General features: G+C 36.9%; 1 protein-coding gene across 1 annotated transcript in view; it reads left to right on the forward strand.

Moving 5' to 3' along the window:
- Positions 1-24,036, forward strand: part of COPB1 (coatomer protein complex, subunit beta 1) — a 43,617-nt gene extending 19,581 nt beyond the window's left edge. The window contains exons 8-21 of the mRNA XM_006892053.1: positions 1,287-1,394; positions 1,478-1,624; positions 2,305-2,450; positions 5,617-5,713; positions 7,217-7,377; positions 8,238-8,358; positions 10,660-10,887; positions 11,070-11,249; positions 15,343-15,487; positions 16,823-16,942; positions 21,849-21,994; positions 22,720-22,809; positions 23,168-23,323; positions 23,646-24,036. Coding sequence (XP_006892115.1) covers positions 1,287-1,394; positions 1,478-1,624; positions 2,305-2,450; positions 5,617-5,713; positions 7,217-7,377; positions 8,238-8,358; positions 10,660-10,887; positions 11,070-11,249; positions 15,343-15,487; positions 16,823-16,942; positions 21,849-21,994; positions 22,720-22,809; positions 23,168-23,323; positions 23,646-23,705 — 1,905 coding nt within the window. The 3' untranslated portion in view covers positions 23,706-24,036. The remainder of the gene's footprint in view (positions 1-1,286; positions 1,395-1,477; positions 1,625-2,304; positions 2,451-5,616; positions 5,714-7,216; positions 7,378-8,237; positions 8,359-10,659; positions 10,888-11,069; positions 11,250-15,342; positions 15,488-16,822; positions 16,943-21,848; positions 21,995-22,719; positions 22,810-23,167; positions 23,324-23,645) is intronic.
- The last annotated feature ends 1,539 nt before the right edge of the window (positions 24,037-25,575 follow it).

The raw sequence follows: 25,575 nt of genomic DNA on the forward strand, positions 1-25,575 counted from the left end.
AACAACAACAACATCACAAGTTGTGGCTTACCTTGAAAAGAATTGGAATCCCAGAACACTGACTGTGCTCATGCTGAACAGAGCAAGGAAACACTGCATGGTTCAAAGTCAGGAAAGGAGTATATAAGGGATGTGTCCTGTCTCTAAACCTTTTCAATCTATATGCAGAACAGATTATTTGAGAGACTAGACTTTATGAAGAAAAATGTGGCAACAGGATTGGAAGAATACACATCAGCAACCTACATTATGCAGTTGACCTAACCTTGTTTGCTAAAACTGAGGAGGACCTGAAGTGTTGCTGTGGGTCAGGGACTATAGTCCTTAATATGGATTGAAGCTCAACATCAAGAAGCCAAAGATTCTCACCACTAGGTCAGTTGGCAGCACCATGATAGATGGAAAAGAGATTGAGGTTTTAACAGTTCCAGGTTGTTCAGCTCCACAGTCAACGCCCTTCGCACCAGCAGTCAGGAAATCAGAAAACAAATTGCATTAGGGAAATCTGTTGTCAGGACTCTCCAAAGTGCTAAAGAGATGTTAGTCTAGAAACTAAGGTGTGTCTGAGCCAGGCCATGGTCTTCACAATTACATACTAGCCATGAGAGAACTGGACAATGAATAAGGATAATGGAAGAAGAATTGATGCCTTTGAGTTGTGCAGAAGAGTCTTAAACATATCATGGACCATCAAGAGAACAAACAGGTTTATCTTAGGGTAAAACCAAGCTGCTCCTTGGAGGTAAGGACTTTGAAGTTCCGTCTCACATACTTTGGGCACGTGGCCAGGAGGGGCTAGTCCTTGCATAAGAACACCATGCTTGGAAAGATTGAGGGGACAGCATAGAAGAGGAAGACCCTGGATGAGATGGATTGACAGAGTAACAAGGGTAATGGGGTAGGTGTGTAGGAACAATGTGACAGGCTCAGGATAGGGTAGGGTTCAGAGCTGCTGTACACAGAGTCTCTGTGAGTTGTAGGAGGCATATAACAACATCAGATCATAATATTTTACATCAGAAGACGTAAAATATCTGACTTTTATGTTTGAGCAGAGCTTTAGGGTGATACTGGACTCGAATCCTACAATCAACCAAAAAGGCAGGTAGTTCAAAGCCACCAACAACTTGGGGAAGAAAGATGGGCAGTCTCCTGTGTGATTTACAGGAGAGTCAGCTGTGAGTTGATTCAGACTTGGTGGCACATAGCAACAACATTCTACAGTTACATTTTCTTTTTATGAGAAAGATTGGTATTACATCTGGATTTTTTTGTCTTTTTTGCAGGATCTAGTTATGGACATCCTGAGAGTATTGAGCACACCAGACTTAGAAGTACGCAAGAAAACTCTGCAGCTAGCACTGGATCTTGTGTCTTCTAGAAATGTTGAAGAGGTAAAACAAAACTCTGTTAGCACTTAAAAGCTGTCAGGCCATACATGTAATTCTAATTTATTTTTACTTTTCCTTGTCTATAGCTGGTTATTGTTCTGAAAAAGGAAGTGATTAAAACAAATAATGTTTCTGAACATGAAGATACTGATAAATACAGACAGCTCCTTGTGCGAACGTTGCATTCCTGTTCTGTTCGATTTCCCGATATGGCTGCGAATGTTATTCCTGTGGTATGTAATTCTGATGGCTTTAATTTTTAAATTCTATGAAAGAAAAAAGTCTAATTATTCAGTAGTTACACTTCAGAAATTTCACCTGTCTTCAATCACTAAATCTTGTCCAAGTTTTGCCTTTTTCGAGTGATTTTACTTTTTTATTTTATATTGGTTTGTTTACTAGGTAATATTGGTTTAATTGATTACATTAAAATTTAAATTAAAATTTGTTGTATTTAAAATTGCTTAGATTAGTTTGCTTCATATACATTGTATTTCACACTATTCTTCGTTCACATTATGTCTCATAAAATCATTTCTGTGCATAAAATTAATCACCATTGGACCTTCCCCAACACTGCCTTGTCTTTTCAGGTACCCACCAGATCCTTCCCATTTCCTTTACCCTCTCCTTCTACCCAGTGATTTTTTCCTTTTGTTTATAACTTTGGAATATTCCATTTATTTTGAGTTGTGGATTTCCACATACAGTTTTGGAATATCACACACTTGATTATATAATAAACTCTCAGCTCACATTTTATTATACATTTGAAAATTATTAAAAATTACTTTCTTCATAGATTTGATAATTTATTTCTGACTTGATATAGTTTCTTCCTGAAAGTTAGGTAATTGTTCTATTTCCTACATACACCCCCCAACTTTCTTTTTTTCTTTTCTTTTTTTTCCAGTTAATGGAATTTCTAAGTGATAACAATGAAGCAGCAGCTGCTGATGTTTTGGAGTTTGTTCGTGAAGCCATTCAACGCTTTGATAATTTGAGAATGCTTATTGTGGAAAAGATGCTTGAAGTCTTTCATGCTATTAAGTCTGTCAAGTAGGTTTTTGATTCTTTAAAACTTTTTAAAAAGTATTAATACTTTTAATTCTAATACTTTAAACTATATGACCAATTGATTATGCAGAGGCATTTGACAGTGTGGGTCATAACAAACCATGTCTAACATTAAGAAGAATGGGAATCCCAGAACACTCACTTCTGCACTTATGAAACCTACACCTAGACCAAGAAGCTATTGTCTAAACAAAGCAAGGGAACAGTGTATGGTTTAAAATCAGGAAAGGTGTGTGTCAGGATTGTATCCTTTCTCCATACCTGTTCAGATTGTACACAATCAGTTGAGAAGCTGGACTCTGTGACGAATGTAGAATCAGCATCTGAGAAAGAATCATCGTCAACCTGTGTTAGGCAAATGATTTACCTTTGCTTGCTAAAAGACAGAAGGGCATAAAACCCTGGTTATCAGCCTTAAATATGGTTTCCATCTCAACACCAACAAGACAAAAATCCTCACTGCTGGACTGATAAGGAACATGATAAATGGAAAAGAACTTGAAATTGCCAAGGATTTTGTCTTGGATCCACACTCAACACCCTTGGTACTAGAAGTCATGTAATCAGGTGACATAGTGCTTTGGACAAGGCCCCTGTCAGGGACTTCTCCAAAGTACCAATGAATAGTGATGTCAGTTTGAAGGCTAAGGTAGGTTGGCCTGATTGATGCCATGGTCTTTTCAGTCACTTATTATACATCTCAGAGCTGGACAATGAATAAAAATGGCAGAATAATCATTGATGACTTTGAGATGTGTTGGAGAAGAGTACCAAATATTCCACGGATTGCCAAGAGAACAAACAAATATGTCTCGGAAAAAGTGCAGCTAGAGTATTCCTTGGAGGCAAAGCTAACAGAGCTTTCTCTCGGATGCTTTGAGCATATTGCTAAAAGTAACTATTCCTTGGAAAGCTACATCGTGCTAGGAAAGGTGGAGGGTCTGTGAAAGAGGACGACCCTCAATGAGATGAACTGATATAGTGACTGCAGCGATGGGCTCAAGTGTGTCAGAGATGATGAGGATGGCATAGAATAGGCCAGGGTTCAGAGCCATTGTTCATAGTGTTAGTGTGAGTCATACTCAAATAGGCAGCACCTAACAACAACCAAGCATTTTATCAGTTTCTGTCTATAGAGGATCATTTGGTAGGAGATAGAACATAGGGAGATTCTCAAAACAGGTAAGCCAAAATGAGACAAAATTATCATGACAGTAGGTATTACTTCTCCCTCATTTGACTCCTACCAGATAAGAAGTGTTTTATTTTTTAAAGAAGGAATGGTTTGGCTAATTTTCTCTGTCCTGTTTTCTTCATAGAGAATCTGTGAATGTAAAAGTGATTAAACCCACTCACCTTGTGCTGTTATCTTTACAGGAGATCACCTATTTTTTTGCCATGGAGTAGTTTTGATTTCATTCTATGAACCTTTCAGTTGGCAAAACCCAAAACATCATACACTATATCAGATTAAGGGGTATTTTAAAATACTGAGATGGATTGATTGATACAGTGACTGGGGTAATGGGGGTAAGATATGTCAGAGACAGATTGGCACAGGATAGAGCAGGGTTTAGAGCTGTTGTACATAGGGTTGCTGTGAGTTGTAGGAGACTCAACAGCACATAACAGCAACAAAGATAGAATTATATATATCCTTCTTTAGCATTTAAAGAGTGGAGTTAAAAATGCTGCCTAAATTTGACATGTTTCCCTTCAGATAGGCTTTCATAACGTGAAAGGAGTGTTATATCCACGTTTGACTTGATATAAAACATCTGACTGAAAGGCTATAACTGACTTGCAATCTGAATGCTTAGATAGGAAGGAAAAGACTGTAGTGCAAAATTATTCTTATAGTGTGAAAATGACATTTATGTAAGTGCACATGATTTTCTCTTACGTGAGGAAGAAAATCCTGTTAAGGTTTTGCTTTGACAATTGTAATCTCGTAGAGCCTCAGCTTTCACAGTTTTTTTTGGAGTAAATTTCATGAAAAGCTTAGACAATAAGATGACTAAGGATTTTATTCAGTTTAATATTTTAAACTAGAAGTTGTTCACAGCTTTCGTTTGCTTGGCTCCACAGTCAACATTCTTGGCACCAGTAGCCAGGAAATTAAAAGACCTTATTGCCATGGGAAAGTCTGCTGTTAGGGACCTCTCCAAAGTACTGAAGAGCAGTGGTATCTCTCTGGAGACTAAGGTGCATCTGATACAGGCCATGGTCTTTGTAATCACTTGTTATGCATCAGAGAGTTGGATATTGACCAAGGAGGATAGAAGGAGAATTGATGCCTTTGAGCTGTGGTGCTGGAGAAGAGTACTGAGGGTACCATGGACTGCTAAGAAAACAAACTGATTCATCCTGGAAAGGGTCAAACCAGCCGGCTCCTTGGAGGCAAGGATTCTGTGGCTCTGTCTGACATACTTTGGACATGTTGTAAGGAGAGACCGGTCCTTGGAGAAGGACATCATGCTTGGTAGGGTCGAGGGACAGCACAGGAGGGGAAGGCCCTCTATGAGGTGCATTGATTCAGGGTAATTGGTATGGGAGTGTCAGAGACAGTGCGACTGGCACAGGTCAGAGCAGAGTTTAGGGCTATTGTACGTAGGGTCGCTATGAGTCGCAAGCGACTTGATGGCACATAACAACAACAACAAGAAGTTGTTGTTTGCTTTACTTTTGTAGGTTTTGGGTTTGTTGCATTTTTTGTTTTTGTTGTTGTTTTGTTTTGTTTTTTTCTGATAAAGTAATTACCTTTCACTTGTTCCCTATCCATTCTGTTCAGCACTTTGTATCTTTTTTAGGAATTATAAATAAAAGGTAAATTATGTTTTATATTAAACTGTCATAAATGAAAGATAACCCATTACTGGGAAACATCTTCGTATTTTATTTTCACTACTAGGCTTTACTCAGTTTTACAGTGTTCCTTATGATGATCTGTGAGAGCAGTTATCTTTTCATCTTAATGATTTCTGGAAAGAATCATAGAAACAAAGAATGTATTTGCTGTGTATTTTTCTTAAATTGTCAACCATGACTCTCAGTGATATAGAATCCTGGCTTGTTGTTTGAACTAGAATTCACGAAGTTGTCTGCAGCAATATTTGTTTCAGAACTTGTGTGTTCGTTTTTCTTGTAGAATTTACCGAGGAGCATTATGGATCCTGGGAGAATACTGTAGTACCAAGGAAGACATTCAGAGTGTGATGACTGAGGTCCGCAGGTCCCTTGGGGAGGTGTGTTTTACTTTTGTAAATCCTACTTTGTTGTGTAATTTGCTTTTGGGTGTGTCATTTAGAGTTCTGGTGGTATGGTGGGTAACGTGTCAAGCACTTAATTGAAAGGCCAGCAATTCAAACACAATAGCAGCTACACTTGAGAAAGATATTCTGTCTCCTATAACATTTAGGAGGAGTGGCGTTCACTTCCATAATAGTTTGCCTCTGGAAACCCTATGAACTTGGAGAGAGGATGAAAAGCACCCAAGCATCAAGGACTCTCCTTCATAGAGTCTCTATGAGCCGCCTGCAACTCGAAGGCACTTAACAACAACAACAATAACATTTACAGCCTTGGAAGTCCAGTGGAGGGTCACTATTAATTGGGGTCAACTTGTTAATTCATTAATATAATTAAACCTAGAAAATATAGGTAGTTAGAGGGAATATCTTCCATCCCTCTTTGAAGAGGTAAATACAGCTCTTTTATTTGTGCTGTTTACCTTTCAGGAAAGTATTTTGTTTAAAGAAGGATATTGTGTTTAAGAAAGAAAACAGCTCCTGAAACTCAGTTTTAATCTGTGTGTTCCAGAAGGAAGTGCAAGTATTACAAGAACAAGGCTAATTTTAGATATTTATGTTTTAAAACTGGAAGTGTTTTCTCATCCTTCCTTATGGTAGAATAGAAAGAATAGTGTGTTATTAATCACAAATTTTGTTTGTATTAGTAAATACCACTGGGTATTAGATATAATATGCCTATAAAATAATGCACATGTGCAAGTAGCATGCATGCGTGGTGGCCTCTAGGAGACTGATGTGCCAGAGGCCTAAGCAGGTTGCAGAAACCAGTATAATGATGATTTCTGTTTTGCATAAAAATAGGAATGATTCATTAACCTAGGTGAACACAAGTTGTTGATTTTTTGTGTTTTTTTTTTAAATCTATGAAATGAAGATATTAGAATAGATAATCATTGAAGATTCTTAGAGCTCTTACATGAGAGGATAGACTGGTAGTAAGGTATAAATACTTAATGGGTGTTTATTTTTAAAAGGATAGTTATTAATATTTATTGAATGATATGTCCATTTTAAAGAATGAATGCTAGTTTTTTTTCATTAGTATTTCAAGGAAGGAATAGAGAAACAGAGTAAGATTTAGTAGCTGTTTGGTGTTAGGACTGTCTTTTATATTTTCGTATTAAGTAACTTGTGTGGAAAGAACTAATATTCCCATTTAAAACATTGAGAAACAAAAGCACAACATGACTTACTTAATTTGTCCAGAGTCATACAACTTATAAGTGATAGAGAAAGAGTTCAAACCCAGCCAACTCCAAAGCCTCTTTTCTTCCTACTATATTACCCTGTAAAGAGAAGAAGAAAATAGAAACAGTTCCAAGTTCCAAAAGCCTTTTGAAGAAATCCTTTCTGGAAATGATTGGACTATTTACATACTATTTTGTTTATTAATTTGCTTATATTAATACTAAATTGATGCTTCCAATTGGTTTTTAGATCCCAATTGTAGAGTCAGAAATAAAGAAAGAAGCAGGTGAGTTAAAACCTGAAGAAGAAATAACTGTGGGGCCAGTTCAGAAATTGGTGACTGAGATGGGCACCTATGCAACACAGAGTGCCCTGAGCAGTTCTCGACCTGCCAAGAAAGAGGAGGACAGGTAACTCAAAGCTCCTGCACCTGCCTCTTTGATGAGTACGCTTAAGTATAAAATGGTTAAATCATTCTTTTTACTCAGTGATTTGTTTGCTTTTGTGAGCCATTTTGCCATTTGATATTTTTTAAAAAGAGGAGGATGTTTATATTCTCCCCCCCGAAATTCGGTTCATAGTTTAAAATCTGTCTTTACAATTGTTTTCATTGAACTAGCCATGTTCTGTTTAAAGTAAAATTTTTTTACTCATGTAAAAAAAAAGTGAAAGTTACTTTGATTTTGTGGAGTTTTGCAGCCTATTAGCCCTCTGAGTAATATAAATAACTCACCTCAAGCTATTTACAAAATGCTGATGACCTTCCATTTCTAAGTGATGGAATAAAATTTTTGTACCTTCCTTTGTTTTGCTTTATGTATTTATACCAAAGATGAAAAAAAAATGCTTAAAATTTTATTGAATGTTTACTGCATTGTTATTCATTTTACTCAGTAGTTTGTCTCAGATAGCCTTGAAATCTTCCTCTCAGAGAGAGTCCATTAGTCTCATTTTGTGGAAGAGAAATTTGAGGCTTATTGAGGTCTGTACATTACCAAGAGTGTGAAATGCACGGCTGAGATTTCTGTATATTGTAGTGGTTGCAGTACAGGTTCACTCTTTAAGCATTAGTCTCTATTTATATTCAGTTGGATCTTCCATCACTTGGAGATAAATTAAAGCTGAGGACTCTTTTTCATTTTCCCTCTATTAGCACCTCCACTGATGGATAGAAATTAGGGTGTTTATTATGCTTACTTGAATAATTTATACAAAAGCTGTATACTGGTTAAGAACGTGTTAGGATTCATTTTCCTTGATTGCTTTGCAGACCACCCCTAAGAGGATTCCTTCTGGATGGAGATTTCTTTGTTGCTGCCTCTCTCGCCACAACACTGACCAAGGTTGCCTTGCGTTATGTAGCTTTGGTTCAGGAGAAGAAGAAGCAGAATGTAAGTTCATTTATTAACATTTCCTCAACAGGCAAATAATGAAGGCTTACTAGATGCAATAAAAAGAAAGGGCGTAAAAATGATTGGTAGAATTCCTGTCATGAAAGAGCTTATCTAGTAGAAGAAGTGTGCATAGCCAAAGAAATGGTATGAAGTTGACATGAAGTAATAGAATAATACACTGTGATTTATCATGTGGAAGAGGTGCAAGAGTTTATGAAATCACTTCTCTTTGCTAGAATTAACCAAGGACCGATTAAGGAAATGTTGTAGGAGACATTTTCCCATGTTCTAATCTCTTAATCATAAAAATATCTTAATGTTTAATAGTTGCATAAAAGTCCACTAAATGAGTGATTACTTTAGCCTTCTATATAATTGGACATTTTAATTTAAGATTTGGCATTTACTCTACTTGCAGCTTTAAGATTTAACAAGTTTTCAACATTTTTCTGTCACAGGGCCCAGTCTGGATTGCTTTCCCCTAGAAGTTCAGAAAGCTTTTGCTGATAACTGTTAAGGAGCTCCCACTTTCCCCCACAGCACATCCTGTTCATAAAGTTTGCCTTATTTGGTCCAGGAGAAGGAAGGTTTTTTTGGTCTGTCACCTCACCAGCTCTATGTTTAATGCTATTTTCCTCACATTCTCATTTCTTTATGTTTATCTGAGTTTCTCTTTAGTGCTATGTTTTTTGTCTGAAAGAACTTGCTTTAACTTTGCTTGTAGTGCAGATCTTTTGGAACTCGTCTTGGGTTTTGTTTGAAAAAGTCCTTTATTTCTCCTTTGTTCTTGAAAGGTGTTTTTGTGGCTGTTGAGTTCTAAAGTTGGTAATTTTTTCCTTTGATGCTATAAATTTAAGGGGTTTATTGTCTTCAGGTTTTCTATTGGGACATCTTCTGTCATTTTGTGCCTTTGTGTGGAATATGTCTTCTGTTTTAGTTTTCTCCTTATCACTGGGTTTCAGTAGTTTTTTCCATGCCTTGACTTGGTTTTCTTTTGCTTTACCCAGAAATTTAGGCCAGTATTTCCTCAGATCTCTTCCCATCCCTTTCTCCCTCCCCTCTGCCTCTGATGGTGGTATCAAAACTCAGGGGATTATTACTCTTAAAGTGGTTCTTTGCCTGGTCTCTGCTAGTTTTTTAATTGTTGATGTGTGCAGATCAGTCCTCAGCTAATGACAGACAAGTGTTGATAAAATGCTCAATGAGACTGAAAAAGTAAGTTGGGATTTACTTGTGAAAGAATTTGACTAGCAATTTAATTTATGTTCTAAAATAAAGATTGGGAAGTTACTGAAAAAATCCTTGTTGGGGTTGAAATAACTGGTGATTGAGATAGCACCAGAATGTGATTAAACTTAGCATCACTAATATGAAACAACTTGATGTTCTTGCTTTCTAATGCAGTACAATAGGAAAACTTCACCAACATGCTATTCTAGCCAAAAAATGTGAGGCATTCGCATAAAATAAATAGCTTACATTAGGCATGCAGTTCTAATCCTCCAGCTGCTTTGTGGGAGGAAGATGGGCATTCTCCTCCCATGCAATTTACTGTCTCTGAAAATCTGGTGGACGGTCAACTGTGGGTCATTTCTGACTTGATAGTATACCACGGCAATAGCAAAAGCTTGCATTATTTTTTTAAAAAGGTCATTGTAACAAAAAAGAAAACAAAAGGCAGAAGAACTGGTCTAGATTAAAAGAGATAAAGGGAATAGCCCAAATAAAAGCCATAAAATGAGTATTGGATTTTAAATAAATAAATAAAAACATTTGGAGCAATTAAGAAGAGGTTTGAATTCAGAGTATATGTTAGATTTCTTTTTAACTTGTTATGTTTCTCATGACTGGATTATATAGGAAACTGTCCTTTATTTTAGGGAGCTGTGTGCTGTAGTGTGCACTTTCACTTAGTATACTTTGACATAGTTAGCTAGGAAAAAGAAATGTACGTGTGTAGGTAGGGAAAAAATGTGGCATTCCTCAGTGCTTCTATAATTGGAATTCTTAAAGATACCATCAGCCTAGAGGCATTAAAGTGAAGACCTAAAATAAAGAAAAATAGTTTAAAAGCTCTTACTGTTTTTCATCTGGTATTAAAGAACATGCTAGAGAGTTGCAGGTAGAATAGAAAGGAGGGAGAAGAGTACAAAAAGTTGTTAGGGAGGTAAAAATCTCAAGGATTTGAAATGTTACTCAGGCGAAGTAAAAGTTAGGTTTCTTTCTTGGATTGTAAGTGACATTGTTACAATAGGAGGACCATAATGCAATCAATAATCTATTTCTCTCTTTTCCTAGTCTTTTGTTGCTGAAGCTATGTTACTCATGGCTACTATCCTTCATTTGGGCAAATCCTCTCTTCCTAAGAAGCCAATTACAGATGATGATGTAGATCGAATTTCCCTGTGCCTCAAGGTCTTGTCTGAATGTTCACCTTTAATGAATGACATTTTCAATAAAGAATGCAGACAGTCCCTTTCTCACATGCTATCTGCTAAACTCGAAGAAGAAAAATTATCTCAGAAGGTAAGGTTTATAGATGGTGAAATCATGAAAATGCTGTGTTGTTTTGTTGGTTCTCCATTCCTCAGGTTTTGGCTATCTCTCTTAAGCGCCCACAAAAAGCTGTTGGTTGTTTTGGCTTTTTTTTGGGGTTGTTTTTTTTTTTCATATTGAAGAGAAATGTATATATTGTTTTCTCATCACAGAAAGAATCTGAAAAGAGGAATGTGACAGTACAGCCTGATGACCCCATTTCCTTCATGCAACTAACTGCCAAGAATGAAATGAACTGCAAGGAAGATCAGTTTCAGCTGAGTTTGCTGGCAGCGATGGGCAACACACAGAGGAAAGAGGCAGCAGATCCTCTGGCATCTAAACTTAACAAGGTAGTGTCACATACTCTGCCAGGTCAGAGACCGGATTACTGGTCTGCTAGTGTTTTTGAAAGATAACTAGTTATATAGCATCATTTTTTATCAAATAATTGATCGATTTCTTAAACTTCATTTGAGACTCAGACGTTAAAAAGTACTTTACTCTGTGATTGATAGTCCTGTACATTTCTCAGATTTTATAACTCACCCTAGTTGTAGGATCATGTTGTTGTATTGTGGCTTCTGGCATTCCCATGGGACCAAGAAGACCTGCCCCGTGAGGTTTTTTTATTGGTTGTCATCTTTACGGAAACATGACCAGGTCTTTCTCCTGCATAGACATTAGGTGGCTTTGAATTGCCAACCTTTGCATTAATAATCAAAAGTCTTTTCCCATGTACCACTAGGGCTCCTTGTGGAGTCATAAACTAGACAAATAAATATAGCTGGACAATCCTAGACATTTTTAAAGGGAAGCTTACCAGGCTGCACTCTGACATATCCCCTTGATCATAATTTTGACTTTTCTTCTATATTAACCAGAACAGCTCTGCTTTGTGTTTCAAATATATTGAATTTCATAGAGGTTAATTGAGACAATGTTTCTACTTTTTAAAAATAAAGTTTAAAAAAGAATTGAAAGAAGAACACAAACAGATACATACACAGACATTGTTGGTATTATTCACAGTAGCCAAAAAAGGTGGGGACAGCCTAAATGCTCATCAAAAAGATGAATAAAGAAATTAAAGGTGATACTTAATATGGAATATTAGTCTACCCTAAAGAGAAATGAAGTCTTGGTACATGCTACCAAGCATGGTACATGTATGAACTTATTACAAGTAAAGAAGTCAGTCACATAAGGACAAGTACTGTTTGATCCCACTTGAATGAAATACCTAGAACAGGCAATTTGTAGAGATCATGGTTTACTAGTGGTCTCCAGTGTGGGCAAGGAGTAGGAGAAAAAAATCATTGTTAGGGGTCATTAAGCTTCTGTTATCAGAATTGAGCGGTCTCCTCTCGTGTGATTTACTACCTTTTAAAAACCCACTGGAGGGTCAGCAGTGGGGAGGGTCAGCTATGGGTCCCTTCCTATTTGATGGCACACAACAACAAACAAGCTTCTGTTAAAAGTGATGGGAAAAATTAGATGTGGCAGGTGGTGATGGCGCTGCAGAAGGTTGAGGACTGCAGTCTTCATTATGGATTGCATCTCATCATCAAGAAAATGGAGATCCTTACCATTGGGCCAAGAGACAGCATCAAAATAGATGGAGAAGAGATGGAGTGGTTAACAATTTCATCTTGCTTTAGGAAAGTCTGCTGTCAAGGACCTTTCAGGAGTGCTAAAAAAGAGCAATGTCAGTTTAGAAACTAAGGTTTGCCTGATCTAGGCCATGGTCTTCTCAAATATTTGCTCTGCATCCTGAGGGCTGGACATTGACTAAGGATGACCAAAGAATTGATGGCTTTGAGTTGTGGTGCTGGAGAACTAATGTTAAACATACCATGGACTACCAGGAGAATAAACATGTGTGCCCTAGAGAGAGGGTGAAACCAGTTTGCTCTTTGGAGGCAAGGATTCTGAAGGTCTGTCTCATATACTTTGGGCATATCACCAGGAAGGACCAGTCCTTGGAGAAAGACATCATGTTTGTAAGGGTAGAGCATTAGCACAGGAGAGGTAGACCTTGAGTGAATGGATTGACACACTGACTGTGGCAGTGGGGGCAGGTATGCCAGAGACAGTGAGATTGGCCTCAAGATAGAGTAGGATTCAGAGCTATTGTTGATAGGGTTGCTATGAGGAGTAGTCACCCCAACAGCATATAGTAGCAACAAGAGTCATGATGGTTATAGAACATGAATGTAATTAATGTTACTGAATTTCATATATAAAAAAGGTACAAGTGGCAAATGGTTTTTTTCTATATATCATATATTAAAGAAATAGTCTAATTTCATCTCCTTTTAGATGAATGAATAATACCAAATTGATTTATTGGCTAAAATAAGATAAATAGCAGAATTGGAACTACTAAAATACTTTCTTTTTAAAATTTCTATACTTTGGGTGTTTATTTACTTATGAACCTTTAAATGTTTTTGGATTTACAAATATTTCTTGTTAAATTGATTCTTGAGTTTGGATTATAGCAAATATCATAAGAACTAATTTTGAGGAATTAGTTTTTGAGTGCAAATAGTGAGCTTAGGTACTGAGGGTACTTAGATTTATCTGAAAATATATTCAAATCTATTTAATGCTAAGTTGTGGTTGTTGTTGTTATGTGCCTTCGAGTTGCCTGCAACTCATAGTGACCCGAGGTACAACAACCCTAAACCCTGCTCTATCCTATGCCAATCTTATTGTCTCTGATACATCTACCCCCATTATCCCAGCCACTGAATCAATCCGTCTCATTGAGGGTCTTCCTCTTCTTTGCTGTCCCTCCACCCTCCTAAGCATGACATCCTTCTCCAAAAACTGTTTCCGCCTTGCAACAAGTATGTCAGATGAAGCTTCAGAATCCTTGCCTCCAAGGAGGAGCCTGACTTCACCCTCTCCAGGACAAACTTGTTTGTTCTCCTAGTAGTCCATGGTATATTCAGTACTCTTCTCTAGCACCACAGCTCAAAGGCATCAATTTTCCTATCATGTCTAGTCATTGTCCAGCATTCTGATGCATAGCAAGTAATTACAAAGACCATGGCCTGGATCAGGCACACCTTAGTTTCCACACTGACATCATTGCTCTTCAGTACTTTGGAGACATCTTTGACAGCAGACTTTCCCAGTGCAATTCGTCTTTTAATTTCCTGGCTGCTGGTACCAAGAGTGTTGATTGTAGAGCAAAGCTAACTGAAGCTATTAACAGTTTCAGTCTCTTCACAACCTGAGAAATATCTTTAATTTGCTTTTTTCTGTAAAATGCTTGTTTGTCAGATAATGTTCTACATCTGAGCATTCAAATTAAGACAGACTAAGAAGAAGGATTGGCCATCAACTTCTGAAATAACAGTCCTTTGAAAACCCTATGTACAATAGAGCACACTTAGACTAGCAGATAATGGCAACCGAGGCTGAGCCCTCAAATATGAAAACACATAGGAGAAGGAACAGCTATAAGGAAACACTAATGAAAAGTTGGGGTAGTTGTTAATTTAATATATTAAGTATACTTAAAGAAACCTAGGTAATGGTATAGTAGGTAAGTATTGAGCTACTAAATGAAAGGTTTGCAGTTCAGATCCCACAACCACTGCCTGGAAGAAAAATGAGACAAGGGGGAAAATTCTCCTGTAAAGACTTACTTGAAAACACAGTGAACCATTGCCATGAAGTTTGTTTCAGGATTGACTTGTTAGCAGTGGGTTTTTGGGAAACATACTTAACATCTTTGCTTTTCAGCTTACAGTAAACATATGTAACAGTTCTATAAGCTCTGGAGGGAGCTCTAGTGCTAAGTGGCCTAATCGTAATGAGTTACACTGCAAACCCACAGACAGGCAGTTTGAATCTACTTAGCTGCTCCATGGGAGAAAGATGGGCATTCTCCTCCTGTGTGGTTTACTGCTTCTGAAAACCTCCTGGAGGGTCAGCCGTGAGTTGACTCTGACTCATTGGCATGTAACAGCACACACACTGGTCATGTGTAATTCATAGGGAGATGTGCTGCAAACCCAAAGGTCACAGCTCTCTGGTGACTCAAAACCACCAGTGGCTCCGAGAGAGCATGATCGACAGTCATCTCCGGTGCAATTTGTAGCCTCAGAAGTTCAGTCAAGGGTCAACTATGAGTCGATTTCAGCTCAACAGCAATTAATTGGCTGTATATATTTAAAAAAACCACTGGGTACTTGGTTATCACCTTTTAAATTGAGTTTTGAATTCTTTATGTTTGAAGAACTTTTTTTAAAAACTCGACTTTTTCTGATATTGCAATTTATTTTCCATGTAACCATTTGGTATCTGTTTTGAAATTATTTGAACAATTTAAGCACATCTTTTACTTACCTAGCACACTTAGTCCTTTGGCTAGTATATGCTTGGCTAAATTGGCTCAGTCATTTGATTATTTCTTTGTTTGTTTGACAGGTCACCCAGTTGACAGGCTTTTCAGATCCAGTATATGCAGAGGCTTACGTTCATGTCAACCAGTACGATATTGTCCTGGACGTACTTGTTGTGAACCAAACCAGTGATACTTTGCAGAACTGCACATTAGAGTTAGCGACTCTCGGTGAGAAATTTTGTTCTAAAAGAAAGACGAGATTACATATTGAATCTTTATTACAGATTTTTAAGTACGCTGATTTTGGTAAAGGAATTTTTTTTAGTCCTGTATGATTTTTTTTTTTATAACTCACATTTAATTCTTTTCAACTCTAGTTGTCTTAACTTTTGTTTTACTTATATTCCTGATACATTTAGATGAGTTACTCAGTGTGCTTGACCTAGCTAAAAAAATGTAAATTTTTCTGGACACAAAAGAGCTGTTTACGTTAAAGATTTATGCAGTAGCTCACATATAAAATTTTTAATTGACTTGGAGGAGAGTTAAGTATTTTCTGAATACATACTGATACATACAGGATGTGTGGCCAAAGTAATGTTTCATTATCATATTTATCAATATGTGCTTTTATTTTCTTGCAGAAGATTTATGAATCCTACTTAACTCTTATCTAGTTTTTCAAATTAAAAAAGATAAATTATATATAGAAATTTACGGTGCTTTCGCAGTTCCGTACCATTTAAATAAGAGATAAGGTGTTTCAGTATACCCAGGAAAAGAATAATTTTTTTTAATTTGAAAAACATACTTTTGCCATGTCTTCCTTAACATAGATTAATGCCTGTAGAAAGAATGACATCCCACAAAATTTACCAATTTTTTTAAAATTTTATTTTAATAATTTTAATGAACATTTACAGAGATTTTGGATTTCCATTCATTCATTGTTGCACTTTTCTGCCTGCCCAGCCCTCCCCGTGCCCTCCTCCCCCCAGTTTGCTCCTTTCTTTGAAAAAGTAAAAGAAAAATTCTTTCTTTGGTAAGCAATCCCCCCCTGCATCCCTCCCACCACCCCAGGTACACTCCACTATGCACCCTTAATTCTGGACTCTTGTGATAACTATAATACCCTATCATATATCGCTTTTAAATTATTCTCTCCCTCATCTGTTTCAATGCAGTATACATAATTTATCCAGTTTTTCTCAGTCTTACCCCAACCCTGATATCAGTCCGATTTACCAATCTTTGTGAAGATTGTTTTGTCTTTGTAGTGCATATTTCAGAGTTAAACTTTTTGAGAGGTTTATTTTCATTAGTGGAAATAGAATTTTATGCCTAAAGTACAATGAAATTATCAAGATACCTGTTACTTTTTAAGAAGAAATGTACCTGTTGATATGAATAATAAGTGTGCATTATTTTTTTATCTTGTGTTTACAATACTTGAATTGTATCTCATTTTGTTAGATACTTTTTAGCGTCATAGGTTTTAAGGTTTTATGATTTGAGATTAATATATGGATCTTTTAAAAACTACATCTAAATTCATTCTTTCAGGGGATCTGAAGCTTGTAGAGAAACCATCTCCTTTGACTCTGGCTCCTCATGATTTTGCAAATATTAAAGCTAATGTCAAAGTAGCATCAACAGAAAATGGAATAATTTTTGGTAACATAGGTAAGAAGCTGTTTTATATCATCAGCTGTTTGAATAATTATATTAAGATTTTCTCTAGCCTTTCTACTAAGATAGTGCTGAAAGCAAAAGAGGGATCTCGTGCCCTCCCAAAACCAAAGGCCAAGCAAAGGCTTTAAAGCCCAAGCAGGCAGTCCTGAAGGGTGTCCACAGCCATGTGTAAAAGAACATTCTCATGTCACCCACCTGCCAGTACCTGAAGATGCTGAGACTACAAAGGCAGCCCAAGAAGAGAGCCCCCAGGAGAAGCAAGCTTGACCACGGTACCATCATCAAGTTTTCCCTGACCGCTGAGTCAGCTATGAAGAGGAGAAAAGGTAACACAATTGTGTTTATTGTGGATGTCAAAGTCAATAAGCATCAGATCAAAGAAGCTATAAAGAAGCTCTATGACATTGCTGTGGCCACGGTCAACACCTTGACTGATGGAGCGAAGAAGGCCAGTTCAATGAACTTACTCCTGACTGTATGATGCTTTGGATGTTGCCAACAAAATTGGGATCATGTCAATGAGTCCATCTGGTTAATTCTAAATACAAATTTTTGTCACACGCGAAATTCTCTAATATGTAGCTGTGTGAGACATAGCTTGAGGACTTGGAGTTAATTCATTAATTAATTATACTAAGACCCTCTATGAGGTGGATTGATTCAGTGACTGGGGTAATCGGGATGGGTGTGTCGGAGACAGCATGATTGGCACAGGACAGAGCAGAGTTTAGGGCTGTTGTACATAGGGTCGCTATGAGTCTCTCAATGGCGCATAACAACAACGACAGTGGATATATACAACGTAACAAATTGGGTCACTTTCCTTAAACTAGTTAAAGGAGATAAACTAGCAAATAGGCCATTATAATGTGATAAAAGGTATTTTATATAGGTCACACTTTAAGATTATAGAGGGAGGAAAACAGTTAACAGTCTAAAAAACTTTATTAAGGGTAAGGATATTACATTTGAACTGAGTCTAAAACTTTGTCCAGGTATTTGTTGCCAGGCACATAGACTGTTCTCGGCATACAGATGCGTTTATACAGAGGCATGCAGTAATAAGCATTTTTTTTAATTGCTTTTGTAGTTAGAGATGATGTTACCTTGGTGACAATAAGATCCCTGTCCTCAAATAGAGTATAGTGAAAATAAAGGAACACAGATATGTATAATGTGTGGTATTTTTAGTCAGTTCATATGCATGCCGAAGCTGGATAATAAAAAAGACTGAAGGGGAATTTTTGCCTTTGAATTCTTAAACATACCATGGACTGTCAGAAGCATGAGCAAATCTGTTTTTGAAGAACAACCAAAATGCTTCTTGGAAACAAAAATATGGAGACTGTCTCACTTGTTTTGGGCATGTCAGGAGAAACCAGTCCGTGGGAAAAGACCTAAGCTTAATACAATAAAGGGTCAGTAAAAGAAAAGAAAGAAGAGGAAGACTTCCAATGAGAAGGATTGGCATGGTGGCTGCCAACAGTGGTTTGGTTTAGACACAGTGATTATAAGAGTGGCACAGAACCACTGGGTGGTTTGCTTTCTTGTGCATGGAGTTATTATCAATCACTTTATAATAACAAATTACAAAATCACTTTGTAGAACTGACTTGAAGGGATCAAATAACAAATAAGAAACCTGTTCGAGGTTAAGTGGGGGTCTTTTGGAGCTTCATGGAAAACTTAGAAAAGTGCTTCCTTCATGGAGGAGGTAATGCTTGCGTAGGGTTTTGAAATACCAGTTTTAACGTTTTCCAGATGTTGTTGTTGTTGTTGTTATGTGCCGTCGAGTCATTTGCGACTCATAGCAACCCTATGTACAACAGCCCTAAACCCTGCTCTATCCTGTGCCAATCTCATTGCCTCTGACACACCCATCCCGATTACCCCAGTCACTGAATCAATCCGCCTCATAGAGGGTCTTCCCCTCCTGCGCTGTCCCTCCACTCTGCCCAGCATGATGTCCCTCTCTAAAGACCTGTCACTCCTTACAACATGTCCAAAGTATGTCAGACGAAGCCCCAGAATCCTTGCCTCCAAGGAGCAGCCTAGTTTAACCCTCTCTACGATGAATCTGTTTGTTTTCTTGGCAGTCCATGGTACATTCAATACTCTTCTCCAGCACCACAGCTCAAAGGCGTCAATTCTCCTTCTATCCTCCCTAGTCATTGTCCAACTCTCTGATGCATAACAAGTGATTGCAAAAACCATGGCCTGTATCAGGCGCACCTTAGTCTCCAGAGAGACACCACCGCTCTTGAGTACTTTAGAGGTCCCTAACCACAGACTTTCCCATCGCAATACGTTTTTTTATTTCCTGGCTCCTGGTGCCAAGAGGGTTGACCGTGGAGCCGAGCAAACTGAAGCTGTGAACAATCTCAATCTTTTCACCAGATAGTTGACAAAAATGTGGAGTTTAGACTGGGCTGGAAGGAAGGGAAGAAAGAAAGAAAGCAGCTGTATTTTGCTTACTATGGTAAGGAGTTTGGGCTTTATCCTGAGTGTTTAAGAGCCATTGAGGAATTGAGTGAAGTAAATAAATATTTTTGTGGAAGCACTACAGAGGAGTAATTTAGAAGAGCCGGGAAAATTTAGGAGGAGACTTGCAGAGCCAAATGAGAGGTAGCATTTTAACCAACATAGCAGTAATGGTAAAATGGATAAATGGGCTGTATATGATAGATATTAAGGAGATTGAATGCTGGAGACATAATTACTGATTAAAGAAGGAGGTTTCTAACCCATAGATTTCTAGATTGAGTGTATTAAGTAAATATATCTGTCACCAAAAAGTAAGAGAAAGAATTTGAGAGAGATAATAAGTCTGGAGCAGGTTGAATATTAAAGTGTTTACAGATGCCCATAGACAGTTTTAATAATATCATAGAATTTGAACAGTAGGTCTAAACTAAATTTTTATCTAAATCTTTAGTATGTGAATAGTGGTTGAAGCCAGAAGGCTGGAAGACATCATCCACAGAGGGCTGAAGAGTGTTTACTGGAAAGAATTAGATTCTAAAAGAGAAGCACGCGGTAAAGCTTGTAGAAGTGAGAAGAAAGAACTAAACAAACCTTAAGTGTCTGAAATTGTGTGCTGAAGTCACACGAAGTCTGAAAAAGAAGTCCTTTAGACTTAGCAATTGATGATCTGTAAACATTTTTTGTGACATATCTTGGGGTGTGGTGATCAGTTGAAATCTAAATAGGAGATGAGAAAGTAAGAATGTGTAAGCATAAACTTTTCTTTTTAGAATCTTGATTTTGGCAGGAATAAGGACAGTATCCAGAAGAAAAGGCAAGAAGATTCCTTTTTATAAGATGAGCAAGAGCTTTGAATATATATTTTACTCAATTATATACTATACTTTGGATTGTAAAGAAAGTTAAGTGTGGAATGGGATTTAAAGTAAAGATTTAAGAGTGAAAGCAATAATGATTGATAAGAATGATGTCCTGGGCCAAAGCAGAGATCTCAGAAGGCAAAAATTAATAATCTTGAAGGGAAGAAACAGTATTTTTCTCACACAAATGGGAAGGTGGTGAGCGTGCGCTCAGAGAGACATTTGTTTTTAGATACGTTGTTTTTATGTGCTGTTTAGTTAGAGCAGACTCATAGCTGACCCTCCAGTGGGTTTTCAGAGGCTGTTCATTGCATGAGAGGAGATCATCTGTCCTTCTACAGAACAGCTGGCAGATTAAAAATGCTTGTCATTGGATTGGCAATGCAGCTCAAGGGCTGAAAATTAAAGAAACATTTTCCTTGAAAATAGATAAGATGGTGAACTACCAAAAGAGACTAGGAAGAGAAAATACCATACAGATTATGAAGGCCTTTCTGCTGCACCAGCAGTTACTGACTGAAAGCTTATTCAGTTCAGACATACTCAAGAATGTTGGAAGAAAGGCCTGGCAATATACTTGCAAAGATCACTACTATGAAAACCCTATGGAATTCAGGTTTACCCTCAAACGCTTGGATTTCCTGAGTTGAGAATTACTTGAAACAAATTGAAAACTTACTCTTTCATTGTTTATTTTCGTCAGTGGAAGAGAGAGTTTTAAAGCAATAATCTTAAATGATAAAGTTCCATGGCTCAGCAGTATTCATTAAAAATATTAAATATGTATTGTACTTCTTATGTATTCTCTACGGTGCTTAGCACTTTACACCTACTACAAGTAATGACTATGTTTTTAAAAACCAGAAAACAAAATGTACCTTGAATTTGAATTCTTATCCCACCACTTACCATTTGTTTAGCATTGAGGAACTTAATTCATTTTTGTGCACCTTAATTCCCTCATAAAGAAAATGGAAAATAGTATTATCCTGTGGGGATTAATGGGAGTATTAACACGGTAGCCTAGTGATAAGAAGCTACACTGCAGTTCCAAAGGCAAACAATTCAAATCCACAAGGTGCTGCTTGTGAAAAGGATGAACAGTCTCCTCCCATGGGATTAACTGCCTCTGAAAACCCACTGGAGGGTCAGCTCTGCTCCAACTCCATGGTACATAACAAAAAGAAGAAAGTTACAAATCAGGTATCTGATAGTGCTGTGATTAAGGCATTTGACTGCAAACCAGAAGATCGGTGGTTCAGATTCAGCTACTGTGAGGGATAAAGATGAGATAATTCGCTTCTGTCAAGGTTTATAACCTTGGAAACTATGGACTAGTTCTTCCTACTCCCCGAGAGGGTTGCTCTGAGTCAGAATTGACTTGATGGAAGTGTGTTTGGGATTTTTTTTTTGTTTATTTCAGTACATAGACTATAAATCTCATAGAAAAAAGTCTTAACATAACAAAACTATATATTAATATTCTTTAGAAATGCTATAACTTTTAGCATTTACTTATGCTCCTGATAATTGGAATCATTTGTATATTGCAGTTTATGATGTCTCTGGAGCAGCAAGTGACAGAAACTGTGTGGTGCTCAGTGATATTCACATTGACATCATGGACTATATCCAACCTGCAACTTGCACTGATGCTGAATTCCGTCAAATGTGGGCCGAATTTGAGTGGGAAAACAAAGTTAGTCCTTGAGAGATGTTCTTACACTTCTCTTTCTTGCTTTTCCTAATGCTGAGAGATTTGATGAGAAAGTTAATCTCATTAATGTGGTATATGTGAACAGCAAACATTATTTTAATATGTTTTATAAATTAGCCTTCAGTAGAAATAATGTTAGTAGTTATGTAAATTGCTGTTGTATATAAGAGGGTTGTAATTGTTGTTGTTGAGTCCTTCGAGTCAAGCATGACTCGAAGCAACCCCATGAACAAAAGGCCTGAAGCCCCTAACTATCGACATTTATCGAAGTTCATAGGGTTTGGGGAGACATGTTATTTAGGAAGTGGATAGCATTTCTGTAATTAATCTGATTGTTGAAAACGTAGGCAGTGTCCCTTCTAGGTGTGAAAAAATGATTTATTTTATCTAAGAGGCTTTGTAAATTTGGTGAGTGGCTAACTGAGAAGCTTTATTCCTTCTCACTTTGATTTTTCATTAGAAATACTCTATGCAGCATACTCCTTTTCTGTGCAGTCACCTAAATCTTCAAGTTCTGAAACAACCATACAATGTGTCATATTGAGAAAAATATGCCATTAACTTTTTGTTGCATATTTTCCCATCAAATAGTTGGAGGGAGGTTCTGATACGAAATAGCAGGGATTCTTTTCTCTGTCTCAAGAAATTCACAACTTTGTCATTTTAAAAAAATTATGATTGCCTTAACTATTTCTTCTCCTCTATAGGTGACAGTTAACACAAATATAATTGATTTGAATGAATACTTACAGCACATATTAAAGTCAACCAATATGAAATGCCTCACTCCAGAGAAGGTAAGATTTGACTGAGAATAAGTTATCCAATAGAATATATAAATCTGTAAACCTTTCATCACTACTACAATAATTACTACTTTAAGAATTTACCTGCATTTGGAGCGGCGAGGGAGTGGGGGTGGGGATTGTATACCAACGAAGAAGTTTATCTTTTGCTTTTCAAAGAGAGGAGTGAACTGGGGGGTGGGGACGTAAAGAAAAAAGTGCAACAATGAATGAATGAAAATCTAAAATCTCTGTAAATGTTCATTGAAATAAATAAAATTTAAAAAAAAAAGTATTTACCAGTGCTGTGTGGCCATCCCTATATGTAGTTCTCTAGTAAAGCATTAAATTTATTGAAAATTCCTCCTAGGCCCTCTCAGGTTACTGTGGCTTCATGGCAGCCAACCTCTATGCTCGTTCCATATTTGGAGAAGATGCACTTGCAAATGTCAGCATTGAGAAGCCAATTCACCAGGGACCAGAGGCCCCTGTTACTGGCCATATAAGAATTCGTGCAAAGAGTCAGGTAACAATTATATTTCATGGGAGAGGTCTCTGATTTGAAGACCTTTTAATCTTAAATCTTTTGGGCTTAATTTGCTTAAATACAGATTGATTCCTGTGGAGCATTTATGAAATGAGTATCTGTTTAAATCCAAAGTACAAATTGTGACTATGTAAATAGAGCACTAAAGTACTTAACCTAGTAAAGTTATGGAGAGTTTGTTTTGTAGATCTTTGGTTTTATTGTTATTATGATGTCTTTGTATGGGACTTAATCAAATTAGAACAACCTGTTGATTGTGTTTAGTTCCGTGAGTTACAGATACCTCCATTCTTTTTTACAGGGAATGGCCTTAAGTCTTGGAGATAAAATCAACTTGTCTCAGAAGAAAACTAATATATAAGAATAAAGAAGTCCTTGCAGCTTTTTAGTTAAAATTTAGGCATGGGCTTATTGGACTCCAGCGTATTTTATACTTCTACAATGCTTTATGTTCTATAGAATCTGAGTTTATGCTGAATGCATTCCAGCCAATAATTTATAGTCTTTCCCTTAAATCAAGATTGAGTTTAAAAGTATAGTTTGTCTTTTGTCTTAACAGTTCTGAATGCTGACCTCAAAAGTATATAATGTTTCTCATATGTACCAAGACCATTTTCATAATACAATAAACAAATCTATTCCTAATTTTTGTTATTTTATAAATAAATGTATAATTACATAATTTTTGTTATGTAGCAACAATTTCTTTGAGTTTTGCTTTCCATTATAAATTTATTCTTTGAATTGTGTGTGTGCATTAACTAAAAATTCAGTGGTATGAGACAGGCCTTGATTTAACTAATATTTTAACATTGATAACTTAAAATTTTTATCAAATTCTAAAATTAATTTTTCTCTGGAATTTGGCTCTTGGGAAAAGTATCAAAATAATTTGAGGAAAAAAATACTACTTAAGATGAATTTCCATAGCACATTGGGTCATAACAAAAAATCATAGAGTATATAATCCAAAACAGATAGATGTTAGGAATTGATTTGGTCCTTGGTAATTACTAAAGCTGTACTGAAAAGATTCTGCTCTCAAGATTGAAAAACCAGTCACCTGTCCAGTTTCCCTGTTGCCTCCACACCTTCTTCCCTCTGCCCCTTTTCTTTACATTAGGCTGAACACCATGGCCCCCCATTTTTACTCCAAATACATTTCTGAGCTGAGTTCTCAGTATTTTTCTAGTTGTACCACCCTTTTGAACCCTGTCTTCCTTGTAGGTGACTAGTCTGGTCTTTTAGCTAAGCCTGAATTTGGAACTGTTTACACATTGTGTTCCAACATTCTGTCTTCAGGATGAACCCATAGATAAGGTCTGTGAAAGAGTGAAAACAGCTTCTCCAGTGTCAGCATTGGAGGAAAAACAGAATGATTTGTTTGGAGTGTGAAGAGACTGATAACTTTGATGATGTCATAAACTTTGAAACCACTTGTTTCTCTACTAGAGAATACAGGGCATTTGAGATTTTACAGCACTGAGCTCTCAAAGCTCACATGGGAAAGATAGTAAGAATGCAAGAAAAGGGGTCAGTTTGATATATTGAGTCAAGGGCTAGAGATTTGTTATGAGAGCGGGAGAACTGATGTAACTATTGAATGAGATCATCAGTCCCCTAATACCCATTGAACATTAGCTGTCTTACATTTCAGTCCATATTCTGGGAGAAAAAGAATCTAAGTAAGATCAGGTTGGAAATAACTGCATACTGCCCTCATTTAAAGTATAAGCATAATAAAAGTTCCTTAAGGAAAGAAAGCAGTTTGGTTTGATTTAGCCCTTCATTTCCCAATCGTTCATGGCCAAGCAATCATCTTGGTGAAACATCTGTTTACAGTATGCAAGACAAGTGTGACAGCAATTCAATCTTGAGTTCATAGTCTTGAATTCATAGTTTGCATTTCAAAATCTCTAGGAAATAGGCTTCTCTACATTTCTTCATAATCTCCGAATAGCTTGCTTAATTTTGTTGGGGTAAGATTGACTCACACTTACTTTCTTAATAAGGAACACAAAGAAAATAGCATTTTGGTGTGGTAGTGGGATAATGCCAACCTGCCAACCAAAAGACTGGCCCTTTGAATCTACTAGCTTCTCTGAGAGAAATAGAATTTCAACAGAAGTAGGCAAAGGCATTTGACTGTGTAGATCATAACAAACTGTGGCTGACTCTGAGAAGAATGGGAATCCCAGAACACTTGATCGTTCTAATGCGAAACTTATACT

Source organism: Elephantulus edwardii, unplaced genomic scaffold, assembly GCF_000299155.1.
Source record: "Elephantulus edwardii isolate Elephantulus edwardi_28Jun2011 unplaced genomic scaffold, EleEdw1.0 scaffold00109, whole genome shotgun sequence".
Classification (NCBI taxonomy): Eukaryota; Metazoa; Chordata; class Mammalia; order Macroscelidea; family Macroscelididae; genus Elephantulus; species Elephantulus edwardii.